Source organism: Rhinopithecus bieti, unplaced genomic scaffold, assembly GCF_001698545.2.
Source record: "Rhinopithecus bieti isolate Rb0 unplaced genomic scaffold, ASM169854v2 scaffold_7724, whole genome shotgun sequence".
NCBI lineage: Eukaryota > Metazoa > Chordata > Mammalia > Primates > Cercopithecidae > Rhinopithecus > Rhinopithecus bieti.
Window position 1 is genome coordinate 1,749,010 of NW_016805612.1, and position 26,382 is coordinate 1,775,391.

Sequence of the window (26,382 nt, forward strand, 5' to 3'; positions counted from 1 at the left end):
CTTAATGGGAGATGTACTAAAGTTAATTCCACTAAGACAAGGAACAAGGCAAGATTATCCACTATCTCCACTACTGCCTAACACTGTAATTAGACAAAAGACAAACTGGACAAAAGAAACTGCTATTAGACAAAAGAAATAACAGAATAAGAATTTGAAAATGAAGAAAACTCTTATTTCCAGATGAAATGAGAGTACCATAGAAAATTCTAGAAAAACATGAATGATAAAAATTAACTCAAACTATAAAAAAGTTCAGTAAGACAATATAAAATGAACATATAGAAATAATAGCCTTTATATAAACAAGCAATAACCAGTTAGAGATCAAAATGAGAGAGAAAACCTCTATGAAAGGCAGAAAAAAAAAAAAACATTTACAAAGGCAACAAAGAACATAAAACATAAAAGAATAACTATAAGAAGACATCTGTATCCATCGTGCATTAGTCTGTTTTCACGCTGCTGATAAAGACATACCCAAGACTGGGCAATTTACAAAAGAAAGAAGTTTGTTGGACTTACAGTTCCATGTGGCTGGGGAGACCTCACAATCACAGTAGAAGGTAAGGAGTAAGTCACACCTTAAATGGATGGCGGCACGAAAAAAGAGAGCTTGTGTAGGGCAACTTCCGTTTTTTAAAACCCTCAGATCTCATGAGACCCATGCACTATCATGAGAAGAGCAGGGGAAAGACCCACCCCCATGACTCGATCATCTCCCATTGGGTTCCTCCCGCAACACATGGGAATTATGGGAGTTACACAATCAGATTTGGGTGGGGACACAGAGCCAGACCATATCACATGTGTTCTGTATCCATGGATTCAACCAACCGTAGATCAAAAATACTCAGAGGAAAAAAACTGTGTCCGTACTAAACATGTACAGATTTTTTTTTAATTTTCATTATTCCCTAAACAATACACTAAAACATTTATACTAGTTTATATATTTATAAAAAATTTATTAATATATATTTTATAATATAATTATTATTATTATAATAATAATTAAAATATTAATTATAATATATAAATATTTATGTTATATAATTTATTATTATTATACCTATTTATACTATGATTACAAGTAATCCAGAGATGATTTAAAGTATACAGGAGAATATGCATAGGTTACGTGCAAGTACTACATCATTTAATATCAGGCACTTTGAGCAATGTCAGATTTTGGTATCTTTGGGGAATCCTGGAACCAATCCCCCACAGATCTGGAATGACATCTGTATATCCAAAGTCTATCCTGGGAAAACATTAAGACACTGCTAAAGACACAAAAGTAGAGCTGAATAAATGTAAAGCCATCATCTATTCTTACACAGAAGGACTTGACCCCATAAAACTCTCAGTTCTCCCTAAATTAATTTATTAAAAATTAATTTCCAGCCAGGTGCCTGTAATTCCAGCACTCTGGGAGGCCAAGGCAGGTGGATCACTTGAGGTCAGGAGTTCAAGACCAGCCTGGCCAACATGGTGAAACCCCATCTCCACTAAAAACACAAAAATTAGCTGGGCATGGTAGCACGTGCCTATAATCCCAGCTACTCAGGAGGCTGAGGCAGAAGAATCACCTGAACGCGGGGAGCAGAGGCTGCAGTGAGCCAAGATTGTGCCACTACAGTCCAGCCTGAACAACAGAGTGAAACTCTGTCTCAAAAAAATAATAATAATAATAATTTCTAATTTACCAATACAAATACCAAGTTGATTTTTCATGGAGTTACACAGATGATATTAAAGTTCATTTGAAAAAATTCGCACGAAAGAATAACCAGAAAAACACTTTAGAAAGAAAAACTAGGCCAGACACGGTAGCTCACGTCTGTAATCCCAGCACTGTGGGAGGCCCAGGCAGGCAGATCACTTGAGGCCAGGAGGTCGAGACCAGCCTGGCCAATATGGTGAAATCCTGTCTCTACCAAAAATACAAAAATTAGCCAGGCATGGTGTCTAATAGTAATCCCAGCTACTCGAGAGGCTGAGGCACATGAATCGCTTGAACCCAGGAGGTGGAGGTTGCAGTGAGTCAAGATTGGATTGCACCACTGCACTACAGCCTGGGTGACAGAGTGAGATTCTGAAAGAAAAAAAAAAAAAGTAAGAAACAGAGAAAGAGAGAGAGAAAGAGAGAAAGAGAGAAAAGGAAGGAAGGAAGGAAGGAAGGAAGGAAGGAAGGAAGGAAGGAAGGAAGGAAGGAAGGAAGGAAGGAAAGAGAGAAAGGACTAGCCCTGGCAGATACCAAATTATAATATAAATAAAACTTCCTTTACAAACAGGGTAGATGGAATACAAATAAACAGAACTGTGGAGCAGAACAGAAAGCCCAAAATAGACCTAGGTAAATTTGGAAATTCAATATGACAAAAATGGCATCCCAAAACACTGGTGTAAAGACTAAATTTTTAGTAAAGAGTGCTAGTACAAGCACGAGGTGTGGTGGTGTGTGCCTAGAGTCCCAGCTACTAGGGAGGCAAAGGCAGGAGAATCATGCTGGTCCATGATCTCAAGGCTGTGGTAAGCCATTATTGCACCTGTGAACAGCCACTGCAATCCAGCTTGAGCAATATAACAAGACCCCATCACTAAAAAAATGTTTAGAGATTTAAAAAAAAAAAAAAAAAAAAAGAGCACTAGAACATTTCTAGAGATAAAAAGAGCTCTAGAACAATTAGGTTACACAAAGGAAAAAGTAGACTCATACTTCACACCATAGGTAAGAATAAACTCCAAAAGGATTGGAGACATAAATGTCACTATGTAAGTGACAAGTACTAGAAAAAAAGTAAACGTCTCTTTAGCCTCATTTTACAGAAAGGTGATAACTTAGCCATGACTCAAAATCCAAAAGAACTTGAAAAAGATTCATAAATTTAATGGCAAAAGAATAAAATATTCTGTATAACAAAGTAAAAGGACAGCTGACAAAAGGGGAGAATATGCCTGTGACATATGTCACAGACCAATATAAAAACTGACACAAATTGAAAGACAATAGATAAACAATAAGAGACATGAATGACTGACAAAAGTATATCTAAATGGCCAAACTATAAAAGATGGTCAAACCCACTCACAATTACAGAAATGAAAAATGAAAACCCTGAAATACCATTTCTTCCCTATTGAATGGTGAAAATTATAAAGAATGACAACAATAAAATTCCATTCGAGGGGCTGCAGGGAAATATGCAATTTTCACACTTGGTGGTAAGGATATAAAGTGTTACAACCCTTTTGGAGGGTAACTAGGCAATATCTATAATTGTACCTACCTTTCAATCCAGCAGTCTGAACTCTAGAAATCCATCGTAAAGATATACCTCCAATAATATAAAAATCCATAAGCAAAAGTTCACTCACTGCCACACAGTTTGGAATTGCGAAATATCGGACAACCTCAACACCCACACATGGTAAAGTAGTTGAATAAACCACTATACACTCACTCCATGGAATACTATGCAGCCATAAATGACGAAGATCTCTATCAACCGATGCAGAGTTCCCAGGTTACATTACAAAAAGTAAAATAATATCTATAGTATGCTATCATTTAAGTAAAAATCGAGAGGAAATTTTAAAATTTCCATGGATTTCATACAGAGAATTCTGTATATTTATTCTATGACATTATGACCTACAGAATAAATAACCATGAGTCTACAATGACATAAATAATTGAATAAATAAACAGGGAATAAGAGACCACTCTTCCTTACAGTGAAATTCCAATTAACAAATGTAGAAGGCATGATCAAAATACAAAAATCACCACTGACTTCTGCCTGTTTATACAAAAACTAAATAAATGGAAGGAGAAGTCAGAAGCTAATGGGAGACAGGTGGGCTCAAGATGGAAAGAATGGAGTAATGGGGATGGCAAAAAGGACGAGTGGGCAGTGATCATTCTCTTAGTAAACGATTTAATATCGTTCTTACTTTGAGGGCCATGCTCATATTTCACAAACTCAAAAAATTAAAACCATCCAGGAAATGGGGAGAATCCACAATGGAATACAAGTGGTAACAAATTAATCTAATTGTATTACAAATCAATAACAGAATTTGATTTGAGTGGCAAAGTAAAGAATTAACCCAAGTAAACTTGACAAAAAGGACTAAACATAAATATTATATTTGTGTTAGCAAAATTTCTTTTTCACAGAGATAGGTTAGTAATTTTGAAACCACTGTATATGATTAATAGGATTGAACAAATAATGTAAATATATTGTAGACTATGAGACTTTCTGTTTTTCCCTGTTAAAGAGCAGAGTTAATGTATAAGAAAAGGGAGATGCTAGAATGAAATCCTATGCAGCTGAAGTAGAATCAAAGGGAATAGTATGACCTCGTGTTTTTTTTAATACATATACAGATGAGTAGAAATAGTTATAGAGTTTGTATAAATATATACATTTCCTAAGTCTTAGTAGATATAAGTCTACTAAGAGTGCCTGGAAGCAATGACATCCTAGTAGCAATGAGCATATCTAGTGCCTGGATTGTGGTTTCTTCACACCATTCACCAAAGGAACCAGGGCTTCTAGAAGAAATGACTCAAACCAGGACTTGAGGCAAGGAAAGTACAAGATAAGCCTGAACTATCTTACGGTGCCAGGAAATAAGGAAGTGCTCAAAACAGAAGCATATTAAAAGGATACAGGAGCACTGGGTAACTGTGAATGGAGTTAATACTGCTGAACTCTGCACTTAAAAGTTGTTAAGATGGGCGGAGGGAAAGTCAAACCTTGTACTATTCTCATTAGTGTGAGCTGAGTTCCATAGCTTGTCAATGAAATCCTCACTCAATAAGAAAACAAACAACAACAACAAAAAAAAAAAAAGGAGCCAACCTGAAGACACTTCCATTGGCCAAGTCCAGAACAATATGGGTGATAATGATAGTTATGGATTATGTCTCAAAAAATAAAGAACCATGAGGCTACAATGATATAAATAATTGAATATGGCCAGGCATGGTGGCTCATGCCTGTAATCCCAGCACTTTGGGAGGCCGAGATGGGTGGATCATGAGGTCAGGATATCGAGACCATGCAAAAAATTAGACAGGAGTGGTGGCAGGTGCCTGTAGTCCCAGCTGCTCGGGAGGCTGAGGCAGGAGAATGGCGTGAACGCGGGAGGCGGAGCTTGCAGTGAGCTGAGATGGCGCCACTGCACTCCAGCCTGGGCGACAGAGCGAGACTCCATCTCAAAAAAATAATAATAATAAATAAATAAATAATTGAATACATAAATAGAGAAAAGAGACTCATTCTGCAGCTCTTCTTTACACTCAAAAATTCAAATTAATAAGTGGAGAAGACATGATGGAAACAGAAAAATCACCACTTGATAATACAATTGTATTCATTGTTACAGGTAAGAATAACCAAGGGATGCCAAAATTATAATGGTGAGAGCATGATGAGAAATAGGATATGTGCACAGTACCAAAGAATCCCGAAATATCTATTAATTCCAAAGGAGAAGACAGTAACTTTACAGTGGAGAAAACTGACAGGTACCACCTTAAATAAAGTTTACACCTGGTTACTAGATGTTAAGGTACAGAGGTATATCAACATCCTGAATCTTCTTGGTATGACACACTGGTATTTATCAATCTCAAGTGCAATATCCACCACTCCTATATTCTTGATAAAATGCATAGCATCTGAATCTAACCATGAGGAAATATCAAGTAAATGCAAACTGAGCAATGTTCTATAACACAACTGACAACTATTCTTAAACAGTGTCAAGGTCATAAAAGAAGAAGAAAAAATGAGGATCTGTCCCAGATTGGAGGTGACAGTGAATGATAACTAAATGCAATGGAGAATCCTAAATTGGATTCTGAACCAGAAAAAAGACAAAATGTGAATTAAGTCTGTATCAATATTAATTCTCTGGTTTGATCACTGCATTATAGCTATGTAAAATATTTAAACATTAAAGGAAGCTGGGTGAAAGGTCCATGGGAAGTCTTTGCACTATTTTTGTAACTTTTCAGTAATTATGTCATTATTTCAAGATGCAAGGTAAAAACTGTTTACATACTCTACATAGTCAACAACTAAAGTTTCCAGTCAAAACATGTTTATAAGCTGGTGCAGCAGCACATGCCTGTAATCGCAGCTACTCAGGAGGCTGAGGCAGGAAGATGGCTTTAACCCAGGATTTCAAGGCTGCAGTATGCTATGGCTGAACCTGTAAATAAACACTGCACTCCAGCCTGGACAACATAGCGAGACTTCATCTTCAAAAATATAAATAAACACTTTAAAAATTCTTTTAAGCAGTATTTATAATGTCAGTTACTACCAAAAAAATCAAGAGGTGACTGGTTAATAAAATTTCATGCACATAAACTGGAACACTAAAAATCCATAAATAAGAGAACAAATATTTTATGAATCTATAAAGAATGAGGAACCTTTTTATATATCCATATGGAATTATTCCAGGATCCACAACTGGAGGAAGGAAGGGAGGCAGGGAGGGAAGAGAGAGAGATAGAGGGAAAAATACAAAGGAAGGAGAAGCAGCAAGAGAGAGACAAAGGAGAAAGGGAGGAAAGATATTTACATAGTCACTTGTACATACTATGGTAAAGGGCATAAGGTGGCTAACATCAGAGCTGTAATTAAGTTTCCATTGCACACCCTTTTGTTTTAAAATTTTAGCCATGAAAATCACATACACCAAAAAAGTAAAATAATATGGTAAAATATTAGCATTTGTCGAATCTGGGTAATGAGTATGCGAAAACTCAGTGTACTACTTTTACAATTTTGCTATTAGTCTAAAATGATTAAAAATTTACCCCAAAAACTACATAAAGGAAAGAAATTGTTCCTCTACACAGGGTGTCCAAAACCCAGGCAGCCACCTTATGGAAGTAACTTTTTAACTTCACTGAAGACCAAGCCATCACATTGAACATGGCAGAAGAGAAAAAAAAAAGGAAAAAATACAAAGTACTTAGTGCCTAGGGTCTTTGATAATATCTTTGAGCAACTGAATTAATAAAGTCAGAGCTGCCCTTCCTCAAGATTTCTTGTTACCTCAGATAGCAAAGTTTGCTTATTGATGAGGGAAGGGGATGTAAAATAAGATGCAGAGACCCAGGATGGGTAGAGACTTGAAAAAGACCCAGGATTTTAAAAACTGAAGTACATTCGTACCCATTCAGGTATCACTGTCAACAAAGAAGCATTACCACACTTCCCTCACTGTATTATAATTATCTGGCTAAGACGCTGCCCTTTGTGCTAATCTGTCATCTCCTAAGAGCAGTGACTGCATCATTAATCTTTGAATTGCCAAAGCCTGTAACACGTAGTAGGCATTCAAGAAATATTTGTCAAATTAACGAACACTGACTCTCTTTAATATATCACATAAAAATGGCAGGCCAGATGTGGTGCAAACATCATTTACTTTGGAAAATCCTTAAGGCTGCCATTCAGGACAAGTATATTTATTTCAAGGGCAGTGAAAACTGAATCAAATGCAATGGATATTTGCTGCCAAATGGAAGAGACATACCATATATATTTAACACAGTGGCCAGAGAACATAAACATTTGTTTTAGATAAAAGTTCCAAATCTATTATAGTAAAGAATGTTCAGTTAGTTAATGTCTGAAATGTGTCTCTTTTGACCAGCCCTGAAATGGAAAGATGAGGCAAATGGTACATGCTATTCCAGTGGTAAGATGATGCTAGAAGAGCTGAGTATTAATTAAAGGAAGAACTAGTTAAATCTTTAAACAGTGGCAAACAGAATCCAGACACTTCAAAAATGTCATCAGAGCATGCTTTCATGTATTTTGAAACAGTTCAATAAAAGGCAATGTCATCATAATCACTAATAAGTCAAAAAAAAGGATTCTTTGGAATGCAGGGGCAGATCAGTCCTCAAGTTGCTTCTCAGCTGGGCAAATCTATGTAAGCAGATTCCAGGATCAGCTGCCGTAAAATGTATTAATATGTGCCCATAAAGAAGAATACCTAAGATAGCATAAGATGTGTTATAACACTTTTTGTATTATAAATAATCATGCAATAAATAACTGTATGCTCCTAACCTAGCAAACAGGTATTTAATGTCTGTAGGAGAGGGTCATAAAACACAGGATTGCTAAATCAAGGGGCAGATATATTTTTAATTTTTATACCTATCAAAAAACAACTTCCACAGAAGATTACAGCAATTCAAACTTCTACCAGAAATGTACCAGAGTAAACAACAGCTCCCCATAGTCTCAGGAGCACTGGGCCTACTGGGAAAAAAAAATAAATAAATCTAGTGGGCAAAAACCAATATCTCACTTAGTCTGTATTTCCCTGGGCACTGGTAAGAATGAAAATCTTTCCATTTTTATTTGCACATCCTCTTCCATAAATTGCCTGTTTATGCCCTCTGGATATTTTCTAATTATGTTGTCTAATGTAAGGAGCTCTTTAATAGTATTTATTTAAACTTATAAACATAATGTCATATATACCTTCACATCCATATTCTCCTGTTTTTCTTTTATCTTGTTTTGTGTGCTTCAGGCCATACAGAAATTTTAATCGGTAAGTGGTTAAATCCAAATCTTTTTGGATATAATACTAACTGGAGGGTGCAACTGCCATTAAGTGGGCAGATGTCAGAGTTGCTAGATGTCCTCCGCTACACAGATCTATGCTGTACAGAGAATTCCACATGACCTGCGTGAGCTCTGAAAGCCCCACTTAACATGCCTATATGTAAAAAATATATGTATAATATCTCCTTAGAACCTATCTCCATTTTACATATAGTAGCTCCTGGAATAACCTTGTTTCATTCAACCGTTTCTTTATAACATTGCTGAGAGAAAAAAAAAAAAAAACTCATCTCTCTACACATCATTTCAATTAAAGTTATAGTTTCCAAAAACTTATCATTAAGTGAGGACTTATTGTATTTCTTGTACAGTTTCAGGAATCCAACCACTGTGAAAATGGAAGGAAGAACACACTTTGTTTTATTAAGTCCTTTACAAGAGTCACCATCCATTCTGGAAAGATGTGCATCACTAGATCACCAATGCTGTTCCTGGCATTTAAGCTGTTAAGGCTACATACATATCAGCTGCATTCACTACTCTCACTGTCACTGTAATTCTGTATACAGGCCATTTCATTAGGTCTTCTAGTATATTTGTGCCTAAGCATTTGTATTTTGAAATATGTATTACATTAACAATTTTTTTCCTTATATTAATTATATCCAGACCACTATGCTAATTGATTTGTTAATTATGTGTGTGCATAGATTATATTATTCACATGTTCACTTCAGTATAATAAAGGATATGTTGCAAAACACTTTTTATATAAGAGGATTACTGGGTCTGATAAGTTTTAAAGCCACTGCCCCCAGGTCTATGGGAGAGCTAAGACTCTCCAGATTCTAGGTACTGGACTCCGCTCTCCATCACCATAAGGAACATAGATAAGATCACTCCCCCAACTCCATCTATACAGCACAACTTCTGCCCAAGACCCAGCATCTCAGTTGCGTAAGTGCTCCCCTCTAACACCAGGTACAAAGGCTCTCACAGTTGTTCAAAGTTATTTAGGCAGTGTGACAATGAGGGGATCGAAAATACATACTCAGGCCACCATTTGCCCTGGATCACTCTGAGTTTTAAGTTCTAATTATGCTGTATACCCCTCAAGCCACCCATTACTGATTACCAAGTTGGTATATTGCAAATTTGTTGATATACAAGTATCTGAAATGACAAGTAAGAAAAAGCTTGCAGCCTAGATAAAAGATAATTTTTTTTAATTTCTTAAATTTGCTCAATTAATACATTCCAGTTCCATTCTCTACTTTTTAAAATTACCTTTTAAAAAATTTACTTGATCAATGACATCAAATCCTTTGTTATTAAATTAAAATGGTAAAAACATCAAAACAGTTCATCAATGTTTCAACCATGGATGACTGAAATACTACAAAATATGTTGACTCAAACCATTTTCTCATTTGAAGTAAAACAAGTCTTTTCCTTCAGTAACTATCATAAAATATTGACAGGTACTTAAGGAAAGCACCAAATTAAACTTTTTGGTTTTGCCATAAACTTGCTTATCTGATTCCTCTTGTAATGGAAAAAAAATTTATGAGCTGGAAAGCAAATTGTTGGTTGGCACAAAGGATGAGCTGTTGACTTCTAAAACATATTGCTAAAGCGATCCTTGACATCCATTTTAATTTGTATTTTTCCCAAAACAGTTTCTATCACGTGATTCTGTCAGTTTCCTTCTTAATGCATCTACATTGAGCATGCGAGCACACACACACACACACACAAAGAAACAGTAAAGAATGGGTCAGCAGAACCTAGTTATATCTGGGTAGTTCCGACAGTTTCTGTGTACAGAAACATAAAAAAGACACTACTGCAGAATGTGTAGGTTGTATCCTGGAATGAGAATTTGACAGCCTTAACTTCCCTCTGATAATATCCAATGGCACCAACCTACAAAAAATCTCCAGCAAGTTTTGTAAGACTCTTCCCATTGGCTAGATTTTCACTTGTTACATCAAATTCTCCACTTTTTTTTCAAGTGAAATCTAAAACATTAAATTTCCATCTTAGTGAGAGGTGGTATTTTCAGCTGTACCTAAAGTTTTTTAGAATTAAACAAAATATTATTTTCTAAATATCTAATTATAAAATGAATTTAACTGTCATTCAACCTGTTTTCCAATTGGTTAAGACCCTCTATGGTAATCATTATAAACTCCACTTTTGTTTTATGTCTAAATTAAAGTATCTAGGTTTTAAACCAGGCTTATTATTATTATATCACAGAAATGAATCTCAGAACAATGAAAAACATATTTTCCTTATAGATTCCATTTCAAATATGGTCATTGCAGGTCTTAAGATCAGAAAATATGTGCAAGTCTCATTTAAAAAGAAAAATGTGTGTCCAACAACTGAGCCATGAACTGCTCCTGTGTATTCTGTTATTCTTTCATCAGAGACCACTCGGAGTAAGCAAAAAGAGCAAAAGTTCTTAAATGTCAACTATGTTATTTCTTAAATGTTCTGAATACAGATTACAGGAGAAAGAAGTATAATTTGTTAACAAGTATGTTGAGGACCTCCTCCAATACAATGGCCCTGATAAATAATAGAAAGACAAATAAAATATATATCTTGTCCCAAAGTTTATACCCTAAAGCAGAGATATCAAGCCAAGGAACATTATCCCCGTCTCCCCATCCTCCTTACTAACAGAACCCCAATTCTGTTGGGAGCAACAATATGAGAAGTATAAAAACAAAAGAAAGAAAAAACACTACATTTCCCAGCCTCTCTTATAAATAGAGGTAGTCCTGTGATATGACTCCACACAATGAGATGCAAGCATGGGTTTTGAGTGGGACTTCCTATAAAGCTCCTTTGAAGAAGGGACAGACTCAGCTGGCACATCCAGTTTGGTACTTCCACCTTTTTTGTGGGGGAAAGGGCATGTGATGGCCAGAGAGCAATAACCATTTGATACCAACAGGGAAAGACCTTTAAAACAACCGACTTCACTCCTCACACCCGTAAATTGGTAAACCAAAGCCAGCAATTTCCTAACTGTGGACTTTGCAATATGTACGAAAAACAAATCCCCTAAGTCATGTAAGCCTCTGCTTTTTAGGTTTTCCATGACATGCAGATGACCTCAAGTTCAAAGTCCTAAAATCTAATAAGAAAGAGACACAGAAAAAGTTCCATGAAAATCCAGAGGAAGACATGATATCTGACAGATGCAGAAGGTGGACGGGATGGGAAAGATAATCATACAAAGGAAGCATACATATGAGTTGGTTCATTCATTTGTTCAACTATTACTGTCAATCACTGTATAAGATGCTGGGATACAGATAAAAGATACAGTGGCTGCCCCTAAGGAACTCTGAAAATGGGTGCAGACAGATAAAAAAAAGACAGTGTTATTAATATGGGACAGCCACACACAGTGGTGCTGCACTGTGTCTATGCATTCTTTCTAACACCCACAAAAGTGCCATCCTTTTGTCAAAGGTACAGTAGTGACCAGCCTCAGCCTTAGAGCTACAAAAACAGTAAAATATGTAAACACAGGGTACTTTGAGTAAGATTTAGATCCACAGCTGTTAGGTAAAAGTAAGTTGCATATTACCTGCCACTCCTATCCAATTGTCCAGGATCATAGCAATCTATCCCTTAATATAGTCTACAATCTAAATAACTTCATTAATGTGGCCCAGAGAACGACACCTAAGTGTAACCATAAATAAGAAATAAAAAGGGTTAATATTTAATACTTTGGTAGTCCTATGGGTGTAAAGAAAATGTGTTTTTTATTTCACTTATTATCAGTTATTAAACAATACTACTAACTAAAAATTACGAAAGATTATGTTTGTCACTCTTAGAGCAAACAATAAGGGAAGAAAAAAACAAGAGTCTTTTTTTCTCTGCTGTTATATAAACACACACACCAAGAATAAGTAGAATGTCTTTCAAACCAAAACAATAGGAAATCACTCTTGGCTGAAAGAACAGACTTAGATCATGTTGATTTCTTCTTTAATCCTGCTAAAGCAAGTTTCTGCATGCTTTCTGGAGCCTCCACCTACAGAATTGTTAGGACAACAGCCAACACATATATTAATTACGTAAGTATTTCAATGCTATCAGCCAGCTGTTGCCAGCACATAATACACTGCCCTCTTTCACTCACTCTCTTGCTTAAAATGGCAAAAACAAAGCAACTGTTGATGTAACATTAATCATAAAATATGCAAAATACTATTCTTCAAAAAGATTTGGATATCTTGAAACTCAGTTTTGCATTTTAAAATGGCCTAACACCTCTGAACTGCTTTTTCTGTTGCTGATTTGCAAATTAAGTTACTAATCTTTTAACTGTAAGTTTATAGTTTCATTTTCATTTTTGTTGCGGTTGTGCTTTTTATATACTATATACCTAGGGCTATGTCAGTACTAATATATATAGTACATAACAGCGCCTGCCTACTACTACTATCAGGATATCTTACCGTCGCTAGCGCGGCGCGGCTCGGGTCACCAGGGAATCTAAACCACTCATAAAAATAGACATAATTCTATCCAATAAAATTGCTCACTGGCATACATCACATGACAATATTCCGTCTTTCCTCTCACTCATCTCCATGTTTTTCCAGAGTTAGAAGACAACTTGAAGCCTCTAACAGGAAATGGTCAGAAGCTGTTCTAAACATACATAACTCTCACCCCCTACTTTACAAAAAACTCTTCACCTATGTTTCTAGAAAGCTTGCTCCTCAAATATCATTGTCAGCTCCAAACAAGCTCATGGGGAAAAAATTACAAAATCCTAGCAACAACAGGAAATAGACTAAACAAAACCATGACATAAGACTTGAATAAAATGAATTCACATATGATAGATAATAAGGCCTAATCCATGAACAAGAATTTATTTAGAGAAACTTGGCCTTCATCAAATCTTTCAATTCAATTCAATGAATAAATAACTCAATGCTGGTCATCAGGCACTGTTCTAGAGACCAATGATACCTCAGTCAATAACAGAGACAACATCACTGTCCTTTTAGATCTTTTTCACTCATCTTACAAAATCCTCTATCAAGCTAACCTTTCCAACACTACTACTTCTTACCCAACAACAACCAGTTGATTTTTTTTTTTTTCCAATTTTGGTGGTATATCTGGTGTATCTTGCTCACTCTCAAATCTGGACAATTTGATACTCAAATGTAAGACAAGTGTTCTGATATTAATGCAGTTACATTACTTATACAACTTATAATGCACTTAACTTAAATATATTAACGATGACTTGATGCAATGACAGCAGAATGATACTAAACCTTTTCCCAAAAAGAGGAAAAATCAGTTCAACCTAATTATATAAACATGTATTGAGTAATTATAATTGTGTGCCAAACCCAAGGCCAAACACTAACCAGGTTTTTATCCACCTTTCCTGCTCTCTCACTCAAGACAGGATGCTTTAACTAATCTAATGGCCACAGTCCTAAAGCTGGCCTGGAGCTCATTCAGGATAGCGAGGAGCACAAGATCCCGCCAGCATGACCAGGTGACTACTCCAAGAAGGGAGTATTCTTACTCCTTTTACTACCTGCCTCAGAAATACAATATTAGAAATTAGAAATTAGGAAGTTAGAATGTTCTTTCGCCTTTTTACAAATACACAGCCTGTATCTGTCAAGGGACTCACTACAACCTTGGGAGAACATTCTCACAACCGTTGACAAATGGTCTTTGTCTATTAATGGTATCTGTTTCCCAGGACAAGGAAAATCATTACATAGTAGAGTCAGAGGGTCAAAGGCTTTACAAAAAGAATTTTTCTGAGGTCAATATCCTAACCTCAAAACTCACAATCTAGTAGCAAGCCAAATATGTAAACAAATAATAAAATGTACTACGCAACAATAGATGTTAATATGAGATAAAGAACTAGCATGGAACAGACCTTAGAGCTAAGAGGTGAGGTGAGGCTTAGAAGGGAGATGACCCCACAGGTGTTATCTCTGACATGAGTTCCAAAGATCAACTATTTAGCAAGGTGGGATTAATGTGGGATGGGTGGAAGTTGAGGGCACACATTTGGAGAAAAGGGAGAGGATAGTCCAAGGAAGGGAAGAACATATGCAAATACATTATGTGCTTGGGAAATTTTCTAATGTCGGGGAGGAAGTAAAATTCTATAACCCAGTGGCAAGAAACGAGGTAGGAGAGGGAAGCATTGAACACATTTTTTTAAAACCCCTTGTTACACTAAGAAATGATGTGCAATTCCTGATGACCACAATCAAAGAAGATGGGCACTACTAATGGAAATGCCAGCTGGAGAAAAGGTGAGGTAGATAAGGAGGAGGCCCTGACATGATGATTTGAGGCATCCATGGTCAAGGGCATCCAAATGGCGAAGTCAAGGAAGCAGTGGGATATACAAGGCTGGAACCTGTAAGGAGACATAAAGATCAAAGACAAAGATCTGGGAAAAATCAGCATACAGACAATATCTAAACAGTGGACTCAGATGAGAAATGGTAGGAAAATGTAAATCCATATTAAGTATAGCACTGTTGGGAGAAAAAAAATCTTATTAGATAATATCTAACCAATAATACTAATTAATTCAAACAGTCTAATATGTTGAACTAACTTTCCATGTAAAAGGATACTTTTTGGAGGGCAAGGATAGCTGAAAAAATGAGATTGTGACTGGGAAAAGCACACAATGATTCACTGAATCTGGCACTGACATTTTAAATAAGACGATGAAACTGATTCTGAACTATAGCTATTGCATATAATTAGAAGAGTTAACATTAAAATATCTAAGTTTAACAAAAAATCAACAAACTATAGTATTATTTAAAGTAGAACTCAAATAACTTGCATTATCTAACTTATTTCTCACAAAAGGCCAAACCAAAACCCTGTGATTTTTACCTTCTAATGCCAAATTTTTTTAATTAAAAATTAATTTTGGAAGTCAGGCAAGGTGGCTCATGCCTGTAATCCCCAACACTTTGGGAGGCCAAGACAGGAGGATCACTTGATTGAGGTCAGGAGTTCAAAAGCAGCCTGAGCAACATAGCAAGACCTCATCTGTACTAAAAACAATAATAATAATAATAACAGATTGGCTAGGTGTGGTGGCGTGTGCCTGTAGTCCCAGCTACTCAGGAGGCTGAGGTGGTAGAATTGCTTTGGCCCAGGAGGATGAGGCTACATACAGTAAGCCATGATCATGCTACTGCACTCCAGCCTGGGCAACAGAACGAGACCCGATCTCAAAAAATAAATAAAAGTAACTTTTAGAAGTTTAGTTAACAACAACAAAAAAAAATTACTAGTGAACGTGGTTAACAAGAGAACTGGAAAGAGGTTTTTTTAATTCTTTTAAACTGGATAATTACTAACTGAAAGGGCAACCACTTCTCTGTTCTTACGAAGTCAGCTTTCTTGAAAGCAATTTACTTTACAAGTTCAAGTTGAAATCATATTCTGGTACCTCCCGCAACTTCAATTTTTGAAGAAAAAGAACTCAAAAAATAAATCTACATAAAACAAAGAATATTTTCATAATAGGAATGACAATCCAATAATTTATGTTTTGCTCAACAGAATAGCATGTAAGGCGCTTTCCTATAGTGAAAAGATGTTATACAAAGTAGGTATCCTCTGTCTCAAACACACATTTTTTTGTCCTTATCCAGTTCTGCTTTTATTTTCAATTATTGTTTCAAGTAATTACACTCAGATACCTAAGCCATCCCTTCAACATTACCATTTATTTCTACAGGCAAAAGCAGTTAAAAACAAGTGACTCCCGTCTATCCACTATCAGTATGGCTAAACCACAGTGCCCATTTGGGTTAATAATGCACAAGGTCGAATAGAGGTTGACAGTCCATGATCAAAGCAAGCTGGCTATTCTTTCCATCATTTATATAGGACACACAAGATGTGTTTATTTTCACCAGCCTCTGAATGACCTCCTGTAGGTGGCATGGAAAAGATCCCACACTTTTATAAAGCATTAACCAAAGGAGTTTTCTGATGTGATATTATCATTAAGAACAAATTTTATTTTTTGAAACTTTTGATCTTTTTCATTTACTCAAGAACCCCCCAAGTTAAAAGCTATATTGTCTAAATCAAAATGGTCTAATGGATAAAACAAAGCCAGGGCAACTGACAAATGCTCAAGAGGAAATAGTGTGCATCCAGTAGACTGCCATCATAACACAGGGGGCTTACTAGTGATTCTTTCTAAATTAGGAAGGGCAATAACATTTTAGATTTCTAAGGTGAAAAGGCAACCAATAAGTCACTCTTATCTCTATTTTTGCTACTTAAAATTCTTACTCTTTTATCCATCTGAATATCAATAATACAAACACTGTAAAACCTTGAAAAAAGTAAAGCCCCAAAAGAAACGACAAAATAATTCAGTCCCTAACTGTCATGTCACAAATTCACAATTTCTGGATCTTAATCAATGAGACTGTATTAATCACATGAAAGACAGTAAATCCCTTAGAGTCATCTTTCTTTATTCCTGTCAAAACAAGGCGATCTTTTGTGTGGTGGCTCAAGAGAAACAAAATGATGTGATGCATAATTTAAAACAACTATTTAACACCAAGAAGTACTGAAGGAAAACCAAAGCAGATGATGGAAAGATGATGACACACAGGAATGAGTAGCAAAGTGAAGCAATCATTGGTAAAGAGCCCAGGTTAGAAAAAGACAGGTCCCACTCCACTGCTGTAAATCTTTACATTTAGGTATAAAGGATTGGGAGCAACAGAAGGAGAAGCAACATCTTATCAGGCAGTCTTTGAATCTAAGCTTTACCTCACTCTCATGAAAAACTAAAATGCATGCAAGAGATAGCAAAGGGAAAGGATGGAGCTGGAGGATGAGAAAAGGCACATGTGTAGCACAGCTTAACATTTAACAATGTTACACTACTCATCTTTGTTGTTTTCTATTAGGCAATGGTGACCACAACTGGGAAAATCTCTAAATAAAGCAAAATGCTTGACAAGAGTAATCCATCACGGAAAGATTTCATATGTATAAATGTCACCTCAATCTGATGCTTTCCCAATGTTAATTGTTACTGTACCTCTTACAGGATTGTATTTATTATGGAAAGAAATCAAACGTTAGTTTAAGTGTTACCTTAATAAGAATTAGTTGTGATGATCAAAAGTCTTCAGGGCCATTAAAAATACTTAATCATATACAATATCTTTTTAAATTTTCTTTCAATCAAGCAGAATAGTACATTAAAGTAACCTGTGCTTGCTACAATTAGCTTTGCAGTGTTTAAATGGTAAACTTTTCTTGTGTCATTTCTACTTAATTCAAACAGTATATCATTACTTTGAACCATATTCATAACACATATATAACAAAACCCATTGACACAAGTTATATTTGAGTTTTTAAACTTTTAGAAACACTCTAGAACTATGTCCATTAATTATAAAGTTGATAATCACAGAAACTATATTCTCTGGGTTCAGTACATACGGGGTATCAGTAGCACTAAAGTATCTTTGTATCTTGTTTACCTTTCTATAGAGAAAAAATACATAATTTGGGACAATCACAGGCTTCTCATTTAAAAAAACAAAAAGCATTCTCTGAAAATGAACAGCATCTGGTGAATAACATTCTCTGCCTTAGTTTAATTCATCTTTCTTCTGCTCCTAAATGTGACCCTAACTCCCCTCTTCCATCCTCCCTTCCCTTACCTCTTGCCATCACTCAGGTAAGAACTCCTCTGCTCCTTCCACCATTTTGAATTAAAGATGCCATCACATTCAACTATCAACTCTATGCAAACAATATTAAATCTATTTCTAGTGTTGACCTCTTTGATATCTGCCTCAATTCTGCAACCGCTTACTTGACATCTTTATCTAGGAAGCACAGTAATAAAATGGTTAAATGCACAGACTAGTCAGACTGCCTCGGTTAAAATCCCTCCTCTACCATTTATGAACTGAACAGCCTTAGAGACCTTCATCTGTAAAACAGATGCTGCTTCACCTATAAAACAGGAATACAAATGGAATCTACAACTCATTGATAGGCTGCAAGAATTAAGCTAGATAATATCTAATTCATCTAAAGCACTTAGAACACTGCCTGTCACATAGAAGACACTCAATAAAGTTCAAGTATATTCATCATCTTATTAAAATATTTATCTGTAACTTCAAATACAGCATGTTCAAAACCAAAACATGTCATCTCTTAATAACTCCCTTCCTAGAATTCCTCACTTCTTTCTAGCCAGAGTCCTTAGAGCCATCTCGGACAATATGGAATGTGCAAAGCAGTGGTACCCCCAACCTTTTTGGCACCAGGAACCGGCTTCATGGAAGACAATTTTTCCACAGACCAGGGGTGGGAGGTATGGTTTTGGGGTGAAACTGTTCCACCTTGGGTCATCAAGCATTAGATTCTCATAAGGAGTGCACAACTTAGATCCCTCACATGCACAGTTCACAATAGGGTTTGTGCCCCTGTAAGAATCGAATGCTGCTGCTGATCTAATAGGAGACAGAGCTCAGGCAGTAATGCTTGCTCGCCTACCACTCACTTCCTGCTGTGCAGCCGGTTCCTAACAGGCCACAGACGAGTACAGGTCCACAGCCCAGGGGTTGGAGACCCCTGATATAAAGAATTCTTCCTTCTCAAGGCAATGTATTCCTTCCAATTCTGAACACCTCCACTTTTAGATGAGATTCTCTGTACCTGGACTACAATCACTCTGTCCTCACTGGACTCCTGATCTATACTCTTCCTTACACACAATCATCCTTCACACTGCTACTACAATTAACTCCCTGACCGAGGCAGCAAACACAGAAAATGAAAAAGTTTTTAAGTTCACCATTTACAGTAGTATAAAAATATAAAGTACATACTGTGCAGGCAAAAGAAGAAAGAGTAAGTTTATTTTGTTAATGGCACTGGAATAATTCAATATCTGCATTGGGAGAAAAAAGTCTAAAAGATGCACAAGAGCTATAGAAAGAAAAGAATCAATCCTTAAAAATCAGGATAGAACTGAGTTGGATAACTCAAAATTGTGAAGATTCATTTCTCCCCAAAATCATCTAAAGATTAAATGTAATCACAAACGCACAACAGTATTCCTTGTTGAACTTAAAAACGGATACACTCTTAAAGAAGAACAGAAAGGTACTAGCACTATCAGATAGGTAGCCTTGATATAACTCTATACTACTTCTGACTGTATAGAACAAGAACCAGAATAAAGAAATATATCAAAGGAATGTAACAGAGGACCAAGAACAGACTCAAACATCTATGGACGCTCAACATATGAGAGGGTGGGTAATGCACAGATAAAAGGAGAAAGAACAGAACTTAAAATAAATAAATAAATGATACTGAGAACAATTGGTTATCTACAGAGAAAAACATAAAATAAAATTGGACCTCTTCTGGTACCGTAACAAAAAATAATAACAATCAACTCCAGATGAATCATAGACCTAAATGTAAAAGGTAAAAACCATGAAACTTTTAAATGAAAATATAGGAGAATATCTTAATAGCTTCAGAGTAAGAAAAGACTTCTTAAACAATAAGAACACAGACCAAAAAGAATGGATTAATAAATTTTAAACCAGATTTTATCTTCACCAAAAGATACCACAAAAGAAAATGAAAAGATAAGCCACAATTGGGAGAAGATACTGCAACATGTATAATATCCAAGGATTAGGATCTGTAAGACACATAATATATGGCCACAAATAAATGATTAAAATGAAAAAAAAAAAAACAGAAAATAGACAAATGACCTGAGAAGCCATTTTACAAAAAAAGTAAAATCTAAATAGCCAATAGATCTATTTTAAAAAGCTCAACCTCATTAATGATCATAGAAATGCAACTAAGGCCGGGCACGGTGGCTCACGCCTATAATCCCAGCACTTTCGGAGGCCGAGGTGGGTGGATCACTTGAGGCCAGAAGTTCGAGACCAGTCTGGCCAACACGGTGAAACCGCATCTCTATGACAAATATAAAAAATTGCCTAGATGTGGTGGCTCACGCCTGTAATCCCAGCACTTTGGGAGGCCAAGGCAGGCGGATCACAAGGTCAGGAGATTGAGATCATCCTGGTCAACATGGTGAAACTCCATTTCCAATAAAAACAGAAAAATTAGCCAGGCGTGATGGTGCCAGCTAGTAGTAATGCCAGCTACTCAAGAGGCTGACGCAGGAGAATCACTTGAACCCAGGAGTCAGAGGTTGTAGTGAGCCAAGATTGCGCCACTGCACTTAAGCCTGGTGACAGAGTGAGACTCTCTCTCAAAAAAAAAAAAAAATTAGCCGGGCATGGTGGCACATGCCTATGATCCCAGGTACCCAGGAGGCTTAGACAGGAGAATCCTTTGAACACGAGAGGCAGAGCTTGCAGTGAGCAGAGATCCTGCCACTGCACTCTAGCCTGGGCGACAGAGTGAGAGCCTGTCTCAAGAAAAAAAAAAGAAATGCAAATTAAAACCAAAACAAAATACCATCATCACCAACAGACTTGCAAAAACTTAAGTCTGGCCATATCAAGTACTGGCAAAAATGGAAACCAACAAATACACACATCCATTACTGGTGAGAATGCACACTACTACATCCATTTGTGAAAAGAAAATGGCGTTACCTAATAAAGTCTGAATGTACACAGATATGTTACCCAGTAATTCAACTCCCAGGTTCATATTATAGAATAATTCTTACACATGTGCACCAGAAAACATGTTGAAGATATTCACAGCAGGAATGTTCATGAAAGCAAAAACACTGGGAAAAAGTCAAGACTCTATTAGTAATAAAATGAATAAACTGAAGCAAATTCTATGAATGACCAGAGTTATTTACACCCATTAACATGAATAAATCTCAAAGCGTAATGCTGAGAAAAAGATGTAAATCAAAGAAGAACACAAACGGTCTAAGTTCAACAGATAAAAGTTCAAAATAGAGCTAAACAAGACAACACACTGTTTAGAGACATACTTAATAGATGATACATTAATAAAAGTAAGAAAATGACTCACAAAAGTCAAGATAAAGGTTACTTCTTGGGAGTTATGATTGAAAACATGGCAGTTTCTACGTCCTTGACAATGTTATATTTCTTACACTGGGTGGCAGATGTTTAAGTGCTTATTATTACTTAAACTGTATGTGTTTTATAAATGCTATTATATGTTTAATATATTTCACAATAAAACCAATAAAGGGGAAAATGAATGAGTATAAGAATGAAATTAAGAAGAGAAGAATTTTTTTAAGTCTGGCTGGGAAGGCAAGAAAAAATACAGGACAATAGCTAACAGGGGTACGGGGGGCTGATTAGACCCAGGTATGTTTAAATACCAGTGAAAAGGTCCCAGGGGAGTTGGAGAGGTTGGAAATATGGAATGAGAAAATAATTTCTAAAATAAGGTTTCGAAGAAGATGCATGGGGATAAGATTCAGAGAAAATGTGAAAAAAGGATACTTCTTCCACGTTAGCTTGAAGGAACAAAGCAAGAAGCAAGGACTTAATATACCCACCTCCCTTTAACAAACTGCAGTTCTATTGAAAACCAGGTACTGTAGCACTTAGAACAGTGCTAATGGGCAGGGAAAAGAGGCAAGGACCGTGTCAGGCAACTTCACAAAGTATGCACCAATTCCCCGAGAAGAACACATAGTTAATACTTAACAAATCCTCAAAAATCACCTATTAGCTAACTTCACAAACACTGAAATCACTTATTAGAAAAGTTCCCATTAAAGTATCATTCTTAAGGAGATGGACACACAAAAAAACCTTCAAAAAGCCATCCTTTTGAAACTATTCCAAACAACTGAAAAGAAGGGACTTCTTCCTGATTCATTTTATGAGGCCAGCATCATCCTGATACCCAAACCTGGCAGAGATACAACAAAAAAGAAAGTTTCAGGTCAATATCCACGATGAATATCAATGCAAAACTCCTCAATAAAATACTGGCAAACCAAACCCAGCAGCACATCAAAAAGCTCATCCACCATGATCAAGAGGGCTTCATCCCCGGATACAAGGCTGGTTCAATATATGCAAATCCATAAATATGATTCATCACACAAACAGAACTAAAGACAAAAACCACATGATTTTCTCAATAGATGCAGAAAAGGTCTTCAATAAAATTCAACATCCCTTCATGTTAAAAACTCTCAATAAGTATTGATGGAACAGACCTCAAAATAATAAGAGCCATTTATGACAAACTCACAGCCAATATCATACTGAACGGGCAAAAGCTGGAAGTATTCCCCTTAAAAACGGGCACAAAACAAGGATGCCCTCTCTCACCACTCCTATTCAACATAGTATTCAAAGTTCTGGCCAGGGCAATCAGGCAAAAGAAAAAAATAAAGCATATTTAAATAGAAAGAGAGGAAGTCAAACTGTCTCTGTTTGCACATGACATGATCCTATTTCTAGAAAACCCCATCGTCTAGAAAACCCCATAGAAAGAGAGGAAACAAACAAATGGTAAAACATTCCATGCTCATGGATAGGAAGAATCAATATCATGAAAATGGCCATACTGCCCAAAGTAATTTACAGATCCAATACTATTCCCATTAAACTACCATTGACATTCTTTATAAAATTAGGGGAAAAAAACTCCTTTAATACGCATATGGAACCAAAAAAGAGCCCGTATAGCCAAGACAATCCTAAGCAAAAAGAACAAAACTGTAGGCATCACGCTACCCAACTTCAAACTGTACTACAAGGTTACAGTAACCAAAGCTTCGTAGGACTGGTGTAAAAACAGACATATAGACCAAGGAAACAGAATAGAGAACTCAGAAATAAGATCGCACATCTACAACCATCTGATCTTCAACAAACCTGACAAAAACAAGCGATGGGTAGAGGATTCCCTACTTGATAAATGGTGCTGGGAAAACTGGCTAGCCATATGCAGAAAATTGAAATTGGGCTCTTTCCTTACACCTTATACAAAAATTAACTCAAGATGGATTAAAGACTTAAATGTAAAGCCCAAAACTTCAAAAACCCTAGAAGAAAACCTAGGCAACACCATTCAGGACATAGGCACAGGCAAAGATTTCATGATGAAAACATCAAAAGCAATTTCAACAAAAGCAAAATTTGACAAATGGAATCTAATTAAACGAAAGAGCTTCTGCACAGCAAAAGAAACTATCATCAGAGTGAACAGACAACCTATAGAATGGGAGAAATTTTTTACAATCTATCCACATGACAAAGGTGTAATATCCGGAATCTATAAAGAATTTACACAGATTTATAAGAAAAAAACCAAACAACCCCATCAAAAAGTGGGCAAAGCACACGGACCCTTTTCAAAAGACATTTATGCAGCCAAAAAACATATGAAAAAAAATTCACCACTGATCATTAGAGAAATGCAAGCCAAAACCATCTCACACCAGTTGGAATGGCAATTATTAAAAGTCAACAAACAACAGATGCTGGAGAGGCTGTGGAGAAATAAGAACACTTTTACACTGTTGGTGGGAATGTAAATTAATTAAACCATTGTGTAAGACAGTGTGGCGATTTCTCAAAGACCTAGAACCAGAAATGCCATTTGATGCAGCAATCCCATTACTGGGTATATCCCCAAAGGAATATAAATCATTCTAGTAAAAAGATACATGCACACATACGCTCACTGCAGCGCTATTTACAATAGCAAAGACGTGGAATCAACCCAAATGCCCATCAAGGACAGACTGGTGAAGAAATTGTGGTGCATATACACATGGAATACTATGCAGCCATAAAAAGAAATGAGATTGGTCGGGTGGGGTGGCTCACGCCCGTAATCCCAGCACTTTGGGAGGCCGAGGCGGGTGGATCGTATCACGGTCAGAATTGAGACCATCCTGGCTAACACGGTGAACCTCGTCTCACTTAAAAATTTACAAAAAATTAAGCCGGGCATGTGGCAGGCCGCCTGTACTCCCAGCCTACCTCGCTGGAGGCCGAGCAGGAGAATGCAGGGTGAACCTGGAAGTGGAGTTCAGGGAGGAGCCGGGCAGGATTGCGACCACTCCGACTCCTAGCTCTGGGTGACAGAGCGAGACTCCGTCTCAATAATAAAATAAAATAAAATAAAATAAAATAAAATAAAATAGAAATGAGATCATGTCCTTTGTAAGGACGCAGATGGAGCCGGAAGCCGTCATCCCTCACCAAACTAACACAGGAACAGAAAACCAAACACTGCATGTTCTCACTTGTAAGGGGGAGCTGAACAATGAGAACACATGGACACAGGGAGGGGAACAATACACAGTCGGGCTTGGTAGAGGGCGGGGGGAGGGAGAGCATCAGGATAAATAGCTAATGCATATAGGGCTTAATACCTAGGCGATGGGTTGATAGGTGCAGCAAACCACCATGGCACATGTTTGCCTATGTAACACACTTGCACATCCTGTACATGTAACCAGAACTTAAATTAAATTTAATTTAAAACTAAAAAATAAAAAAGTATCATTCTTTATCAGACAAATTCAAAACAGTATAATCTTAAAAGTCCAACTCAGACTTTTTTAATATAAACTAAATATCTAATTTGACATTTTAAAAGCTAAACTTCTGGTATCAATTCTTACTTTGATTATACAAAATAGGAAAAAAATCAATTTCTACTTACTTAATTGAGTTTCTAAAGTGGTCTTCAGCTGGGTTTTTTACAGTGCAACTGTTCAGGAGCCATAAATCTGCATCGGATGCATTTTCTATTTAAAAAAATGAACACAAAAACCAAGTAAGTAGCACATTTAATCATTCAAAAATATCCAATGGCACTGGGATTGCTGTGGTAGGGGAGAAAAAAACAGTGGAGTTAAATGAACAGGCAATTACAACACAGTAGAAAATTGCTACAACATGGAAATATTTGTGAACAATATAAAAATGTATAATATATATCTTTTCACTTAAAATATAATGATGACAAGCATTCTCTTCCTTTATTTTCAATGCTTGACAGTACTATTTAATAATTTACATAAACTGAAGTGGAACTTGCCCTAATCTTACCTGTGAGTATCAAATTAATTTCACCTTTGTGGATTATGTGTTAAGCTTTTTCAGGCACAGAGCATACACTAAATATTCTTCAGGCTTGAGAAATTCTTAAAACATAACTTGTCTGCCTTAAAATTAATGATTTACCTCAAAGTGTACCTTTTATTCCTATCACCATTTTGATTAAATATTGTTATATACTATAATAAACTCACTCAGCAATGCAACAAATAATCCAAAACCATCATATTTATTACATGAATTTTTAAATACCTAAAATTGCTACTATTCCACCTGCCTCTTGCATACTTCAGTTGCCTGAAAGGATCTTATACATTAAAACAGGATTACCATAAAGAAAGGAAAACCAAAATTGAAAACTGCAGCACCTTCAACAGTATCTGTATAAGAACAGAAGCTAAGATCAAATGACATGAAGAACTAAGAGAACATACAGATGTCTAAGTGTAGATTCTCCACCTAGAAAGGAAGATTCAAATAACAGCACTAGGTGGGAGGACTGGTAAGCACATCAGTTTCTGGTAACTTGGCACACACACAAAAAAATTATCCCAGTATTTTATTATAAACATGGCAAAAAAAATTTTTTTTTTTTTTTTTTTTTTTTT

At 36.3% G+C, this 26,382-nt stretch overlaps 1 protein-coding gene across 1 annotated transcript in view; it reads right to left on the reverse strand.

Moving 5' to 3' along the window:
* The window catches only part of CDKAL1 (CDKAL1 threonylcarbamoyladenosine tRNA methylthiotransferase), a 603,344-nt gene extending 577,413 nt beyond the window's left edge, over positions 1-25,931 (reverse strand). The window contains exons 1-2 of the mRNA XM_017873093.1: positions 25,913-25,931; positions 25,377-25,461 (exon numbers count right to left, since the gene is read on the reverse strand). Of these exons, the coding sequence (XP_017728582.1) occupies positions 25,377-25,461; positions 25,913-25,931 (104 nt within the window). The remainder of the gene's footprint in view (positions 1-25,376; positions 25,462-25,912) is intronic.
* Between the last annotated feature and the right edge of the window lie 451 nt (positions 25,932-26,382).